The sequence below is a fragment of the Apaloderma vittatum genome, unplaced genomic scaffold (assembly GCF_000703405.1).
Source record: "Apaloderma vittatum isolate BGI_N311 unplaced genomic scaffold, ASM70340v1 scaffold34816, whole genome shotgun sequence".
NCBI lineage: Eukaryota > Metazoa > Chordata > Aves > Trogoniformes > Trogonidae > Apaloderma > Apaloderma vittatum.
In genome coordinates, this window is record NW_009722928.1 from 6877 (window position 1) to 14208 (window position 7332).

At 54.1% G+C, this 7332-nt stretch overlaps 1 protein-coding gene across 1 annotated transcript in view; it reads left to right on the forward strand.

The window, feature by feature from the left end:
• The window catches only part of LOC104275866 (dihydropyrimidinase-related protein 3), a gene marked incomplete at its 5' end in the record, with an annotated part of 11137 nt that extends 6716 nt beyond the window's left edge, over nucleotides 1-4421 (forward strand). Inside the window, 5 exons of the mRNA XM_009871934.1 lie at nucleotides 886-1027; nucleotides 1375-1545; nucleotides 2149-2328; nucleotides 3143-3305; nucleotides 3743-4421. Of these exons, the coding sequence (XP_009870236.1) occupies nucleotides 886-1027; nucleotides 1375-1545; nucleotides 2149-2328; nucleotides 3143-3305; nucleotides 3743-3831 (745 nt within the window). The remainder of the gene's footprint in view (nucleotides 1-885; nucleotides 1028-1374; nucleotides 1546-2148; nucleotides 2329-3142; nucleotides 3306-3742) is intronic.
• Nucleotides 4422-7332: the final 2911 nt, after the last annotated feature.

Consider the following 7332-nt stretch of genomic DNA (forward strand, 5'->3'; position numbering starts at 1 on the left):
AGAGGCTGTGAGGCTCCAGCTGGGCTGGATGGCTTGTTTTCCTATGCTGGGACAAATCTGGTGGAGATTAGGAAGCATGTTGTGTTGTCAGCCTGGGCCTCTGGCTGCACAGTCAGTCAGACATATGGCAGAAATTACCAGTGGAAGATGGAGATTACCAGTGGATTAGGGCTGATTCACAGCCCCGAGCAGAGCTCTTGTGTCCACGTCGTCCTGGGTTCGGGTGCAGCTGGTCTGGGGAACACTTGCCTCACTCGGGCAGTGCCGGGAGCCGGCCTGCGCTGGTCTGCTTCCTTCTGCCCGGCAGCAAGGATTTGCCAGCAGCTGCTTGTCTGCTGGACCCGAGGAGCCAGGCCACAGGCAGCTCCTCACCCTGCGTTGCCTGTTGGCAGCTTGTCTCTGCCCGTTCCTGCCCTCTGCCATCGTTGTCAGGAGCGGGATGGGTCAGGGCATCTCATCTGACTGGTGGTGGGCAGAGGGGTCTGGGCAGCAGCCACTATAGAGCAGCTTCTAGGCAGTCCTGACTCTCTTCATGCCACTGCCAGATCTGCACATGGCCATGGCCGTGGGGTGCTCGCTTTTGTAGCAGTGGTGTGGCAGAGGTGCTGTAGCCCAGGGCGCAGGCTGTGGCTCGGGCCGGTCTGCACCTGCAAGCACAGCTCGGTCTGCACTGCCAGCTGCTGCGGCTCACACTGTGACCATCCAAGCGAGGCTGAGAGGAGCCTTTGGTGAGCTCCTGCCCAACGAAACGCCACAGGCCAGAGCCCTGGAAGCAGGCTGAGGTGCTCTCCTTGCTGGAAAGGTTGGAAGTGCGAGCGGTGGACAGCCCACAGGCCTGAGCCCGCAAAGTTAACTGATGATGCTTTTGTTCCCACCCTCCCGCAGTGGTGATCTGCAGGTTTCGGGGAGCGCCCACTGTCCGTTCAGCACGGCACAGAAAGCAATTGGAAAAGACAATTTCACAGCGATCCCAGAAGGGACCAACGGCATAGAGGAGCGAATGTCTATCATCTGGGACAAGGCAGTGGTAAGAGTCACCCCAGGGAGAGGGCAGAGCAGGCAGGCCTGGTGGGTGCCTCAGACTCCCATGGTCTTGCCCCTGCAGAGCTGAACACCGCACTGCCTGTCTCCTCTCTGCCTCTGAGAGTCAAAACAAGCCAGAGCAGGAGAGGCAGCTGTCACAGGTTCAGGGGGAATAGCCAGGAGCTGTGACTGTGCGCCCAGTTTTCAGTCTCTCTGGTGCCAATAGTGGGATCAGCCACAGTGTCTGGGCCCCACCAGCCAGTGGCTTTTGTGGGAGTGAGTCCAGTGCTTCCCGGGGCTCTTACTCTCTCTTTCCCCAAAGAGCACTTAGTTCTCTTTGTGTCTGAGCAGGCCACGGGAAAGATGGATGAAAACCAGTTTGTGGCTGTGACAAGCACTAATGCTGCAAAAATCTTCAACCTGTACCCACGGAAAGGAAGAATAGCGGTGGGCTCCGACAGCGATCTGGTGATATGGGATCCTGATGCAGTGAAGATCGTCACAGCAAAAACCCATCAGTCTGTAAGTCCTCTGCTCGTCTGTGGGAATGCTGGAGGGTGGGATGCGGGTAGCACGCCTTGAAGGCTGGCTGGCTGCTGGGAGCTTGGCGCTGCCCTGCTTTGCTAGGCTCTGAGGAGGAGGGAGGGAGTCCAGGCTCTGGGCAAGGCCAGCCATGGTGTGGGGTAGGATGTCTGTGAGGCCTGGGCTCTGCACATGGGGCTTTTCTTACCCTGCTCTGATGCCCTTCTGACCATGCCCTGTGCAGGTGTAAGGACACACACTTCTCTTTATCTGGGTTCCTCTTCCAGGTGCAAACCTTCCCTGGCTTTGCCAGTGCTCTTTGTTCATGCCTTACCTCAAGCTTAGGTCTTGCCCTCCTCTGCTGTTGGAGTCCTTGCTCACACCGAGCTCTGATGCAGCAGGTCCTGGTTCATGTTGGGAGTTCCGGTGGGTTCTTAGTGTGATGGACTAATGAAGTAAAGGAGGCCTCTGGGGCAGGCAAGGCTGTTAAAGGTGTCCTCTCCCTCCTCTGGTGACTTCAGCAATGAGGTGAGGGGACTAAACAGCTCTGAGTAGGCAGGCAGGGCTCACGTCTCTCCTGACTGTCGCCCCTGATTACTGCAGGCAGCTGAATACAACATCTTTGAAGGGATGGAGCTACGTGGTGCCCCACTGGTTGTCATATGCCAGGGGAAGATCATGCTGGAGGATGGCAACCTGCACGTGACCCAGGGGACTGGCCGCTTCCTGCCCAGCAGCCCTTTCCCTGATTATGTCTACAAGCGCATCAAAGCCAGGAGGAAGGTAAGGAGACTGGTTAGGGTTGGGGGTTGGTTAGCTCAGTCGGTTAAAGCATGGTGCTGATAACATCAAGGTTGCAGGTTCAATCCCTGTTCGGTCCCCATGTGTTGCCTGATCTAGTTGAGAGGCGCCCCTGCCCGTGGCAGGGAGGTTGGATTAAATGATCTCTGAGGTTCCTTCCAGCCTAGGCCATTCTATGATACTGTGATTCTATGATTCTATGAGACAGGGAAGCCAGGAGACTGCATTGGGACACTCTTAGCCAAAATTGCCCTTTTTCATAATAACTGGTTGGTTTTCCTCTGCTGTTCTTGCTGGACCCCGGAGACACTGCCACAGACTGGTGTATTTTGAACCTACAGTTGGGATGGTTAAGGCTTGGACACTTAGACCCTCATGTTGATGGTGTGCCAGCACTGGAGGCCGATGCTCAGCTGGGTCAACAGTGGATGGTGGCTGCCCTTGTTGCTGTCCTGCTGCAGCAGGAGTCTGAAGGGAAGTGCTGGGTTAAAAATGAGGAGACTGGGCAAAACGGCCTTCTTCCTCATCCATGCAGCACAAACCCGTGCTGAGGGATTGCCTGTTTGCAGGGTGTCAGTGAAGAGAGGCCATCACACAGAAGTCGGGCAGTGGGGCTGTGCCCTCCTGCACTGCTGCAGGGAGGCCTTGGGCACACAGCACAGGGTGGGACGGGACTGGCAGCATGAATTACCTCTGCAGTGGGACTGGGGAGCTGAGGATCCCTGGAGCATGATGCTGCCATGGCAGGATGATCCCTGGAAGCAAAGTGTCACTGTCCTCTTCCCTCTGGTGACAGATGGCGGAGATGCATGCTGTGCCCCGAGGCATGTATGACGGACCCGTGTTTGACCTGACCACCACTCCCAAGGGGGGCACCCCTGCGGGGTCAACTAGGGGTTCCCCCACACGGCAGACACCCCCTGTCAGGAACCTCCATCAGTCTGGATTCAGCCTGTCAGGTGAGCACACATGGCATCTGGCCTGGGAGAGTGCAGAGCCACCGGCCACACTGGCCAAGGTGGGGGGCAGCGGGAAGGTGGCCTGGGGCAAACTGAGCACAGGAGCAGAGCATGGCAGGGTGGGAGCCTGTGTGTCCCTTTACAGACGTGGCTGGGACCTTGCGGTAGAACCAAGGAGACACTGGCCACAGAGGTGCCAGGGCAGCATCAGGCCCTGCTCTTGCAGCGTGGGTCTGTTCAGAGGAGCATCTACAGAGACTTTCAAACGCCTGCTGCTCATGGGTCGTTACTGGAGTTGGAGAGGGAGCAGGTTGCTGTAGACAGCCTCGGGCAGCCCTTTGGCAAGACCCCAGGCTGCTTGGCTGCTCAGTCTTGTGAAGAAAATGCTCTTAACTTTGCTTTCTCCCTTCCCTTTGTGCTTTCTTGTCCTCTCCCAGGTACCCAGGTTGACGAAGGTGTTCGCTCAGCGAGCAAGCGCATCGTTGCACCCCCGGGAGGCCGCTCCAACATAACCTCCCTGAGTTAAATGTCCCTGCCGAGAAGGAAACAAAGTCCCTGTTCAAGCGAAGGAAGAAAATGGTACATTGGTGTCTAAGAAGGAAAAGCAAATAAACCTGTTCTGAAGAATCGATAAGCCTCAAGCCTTATGTTTCACAAATGCTACTTGCTACCTAGCTTTAAAGATATTGCTTCCTTTTGTTTTATGCCTAGCCTTAAAATTCTGTTGTTGTTGTTGTGCGTTTGGTCGGGTTGTGTTTTCACTCTTCCTTTCTGTATGCATGCCGCTCGGACAGGTTGCTCGGTTCAGTGTGGTGTTCGTGTTGAACGCGTGTGGGATGCTGTGGTGTGGGACAGCGAGATCAGCCGGCGTAGGTGACCTGGCCAGGCAGACCAAGTGGCAGGGGCCAGCTGGAGGCGCGGCGTGGGACAAGGGGGCAGGTTCACAGGAGCTGGTGGGGTCAGGTGGGTCTGTGTCATGTTCATGTCCTTCGTCTCCACCCAACGGTTGTTGGCGTTACACCACGATGCCTGTGGGGGAGCCCAAATCATCTCTGTAACAGCTGTCACAGCACCTCGTATAAGGAGTTTTACTACTTTGTACACTTTATTAAAAAAAAAAAGTTGTTCCTTCAAACAACTCATGCTGCTGGTTGGCTTTTTTTCTTCCTCGGGCTGCTGCTGGGCAAGGGTGGTGTGAAGCTGCGCCCTGTGGGCAAGCAGGGCTCCAGGAGGGGCTTTGGGCTGAGTTTGAGCTGGAGGAGCTACAGCGCAGGGACAGGCACTTGTGCGGTGCTCGCTGCTGCAGGTGTCAGGGCACAGGTGGAGCTTCTCAGGTAAAAGCAAAAGTATCGGCCAAACGGCTTGTGGCAGCGTTTGCGAAAGCCCGTTCAATTTGTCTCTTCAGCCCTAATGGGCTGTTACGCCCGGTGGGAGCCGTGCCTGTCGCCTGAGTGGGGACAGAGACCAGCTCCGCGTGGCGCTGCCCAGACACCGTGCTCGGGTTCCCCCACGGAGGCTCCTTGGAGCTTGTTCTTTGTGGGTACCAGTGAGTTAAGTGCTCCCCTTCTATCGAGTGGTGTTTATCAAACTGAGACCCACGGCCTTCTAAAACTAGCAAAGTATGTGACAAAAAACTTAGTTGTTTTTTAAATATTACAAAAATTAAGTGTCCGCGTAGGCTGTGCTAAGTAAATACACTCTTTTTTTTTTTTCCTTCCTTAAGTATTTGACCTTGAAATATTTATTTTTACATGCCTGCAGCTCAGACAGGACAAGTTGTCCGTGCAGCAGCCCTTAAGGGGCCATGCCAGAATAGTTGTGCCGGGTCTGGGGAAGGCTGTTCATACTTTCAATTTTTGTGAAGTTCTGCCATCAAGTAATTAAAGATTTTTCTCTGTTGCCTGGTAGTGATTAAGCTGAGACTGTGCCTCTTTTTACAGTGGAAGAGGGGAAAGGAGAGATGATTTTACAAGTCTTGGGGGAATTTTTAAAGATGCGGTGTTCTTACTGTTTAAGTTTTCGAGTTTGGTTTGTTTGTGGGGTTGTTTGTTTTTTTTTTGTCAGCCAGTACAACAGTGTTTATGCAGCAACAGATTTTTTTTCCCCAGCAAGGAGCAGGGCTAGTTTCCTCGTCTGGGGCCCCAGATAAAGACATTTATGGTGTAGGAACCTCTCCACTACCTGCACCAGAGTGAGGCCATGATAGCTGTGCGCTGAGCCAGGGACAAGTGCAACTGTTGGCACCGTCCCTCCTGACCGTGCCTGGCCCCAGACCTGGTGTAGGACTGGTCATGGAGGCTGCATGGAGAACTCTGCAGGGACATGGGCCAGCCTTGCTGGCAACGACAAGTCCGAAGGCAGAGACACAGAGGCCCCTGCCCTGCTCATCAGTCTGACTGCTAGAAATCAAGGATGGCTGGGGAAGGGGAGAGCAGTAGCACAGCCATTCTGATCTGAGTGTGCTGTGACCTAGCAGGAAAAGGGGTTTTCCCATGGCAACGATCCGTTTTGAGGACTCCAGTATTCCACTCAGCTTCACAGCTCCCTGCACAGACACAGACAGACACATGCATTCTTGCCAGCTGCACGAAGCAGGGCACAGTGAGTGCTGCAGCCCTCGCCCAGAACTTGCTTCCCTGTACCACGGCACGTCCTGTGATGGCAGTGAAGAAAGTGCTCCAGTCCTCTAAAAGTGGGGCGCTGCTTGTCTTTGTTGTACAGGGGTGAAGGTACGTGCTGTCATGGCCCCACATCAGGAAGAGGATCCCATGCCTTGGATTTGGGCACGCTCGGGAGGTGCTCCTGTCCCAGCAGACCCAGGGATAGCTGCGTAAAGCACACACTTCCCACAGCAAACCAGCCAGCCATCGTCAGCTCAGTGAGAGAGGGGTCATTTGTGTTGGTGTATCAGAAGCAGCTACGACAACCGCTGAGATGTCTGCTGCACACAGTGTGAGTCGGTAACGGACAGTGAATCCACAGCTCCATAGACCAAGGGTGCCTGAAAGTCTTCAGCCAGGGAAAAGCAGAGTTAAACTGAGAGTCCAGTAAAGCCTAGTGGGCTCTAGGCAGGAGGAACATCCATTCTGCATTGCTGTGCAGGTGGCCTCAGAAGTAACATTGACTTTTGGTCTGGGAAGGAGCCTTTCATTCGCTCTTGGTTTTATTCAGATTTTTTTTTGCATTTATCAGATTTAGCCATAGAGAAAGATACACAGAGGAAGGCACAGGGATACAAAGAACACCTTTGGGTGGAGGGGAGGCAAATGGTTCATCATGTATTCATTATATTGCTGAGAATAAGAAAAATGTCAAATAAGGAGGTGAAACAAGAGGTCTGCCAAAGCAGTTAAATGGTAGTGTCATTCCCAGCATTACCATAATAGAATCACAGAATGGCCTAGGCTGGAAGAGACCTTAGAGATCATCTAGTCCTATCTCCCTGTCATGAGCAGGGACGCCTCTCAAATGTTTTGTCCAATTTCAGTCTTGGCAAAGCCACACCAGGGGTATAGCAGTTCCTGTAAACAGCAGCTGTTTAACTCAAGTGTGATTTCAGTAATAGAGAGATTAAAAATACACGTTCGAGTATTTGGAACATCCTGGTGTTGGAAGCCAAACGCCTCCCATTCTGTGAGTTGCAGCAGTTTAATGTGGAGGTGAATGGGTTTTTCAGGCTAGCCTGGAAAAGCATCTGGATACCAGTTATTCACCGGTGGTTACTCTCCTTTTCCACATCTGGCTGCGTGCTCTGGCGACCCACCATGCCAGCCCTGCTCTGCGAGAAATGGCCCATTTGGAGAGAAACAGGAGCCAGCAGAGAGAGAAGGGGGAAGGATGGGAAACCTTTGCTGCCTCCTCCCAGCTAAGGCCAGAGCTCGTCGCCACCGCCAGCCCCCTGTGCCCACGCTCCACTCACGGGGTGTTTGCAGGAGGCATCTGTAAGCAAAGGCCACCTCTCGCTGTGCTCTCGTGGAGATCCTGCAGAGCCCAGAGCAGCCTCTTCCCTCCGGAGCGACCAGCCGTG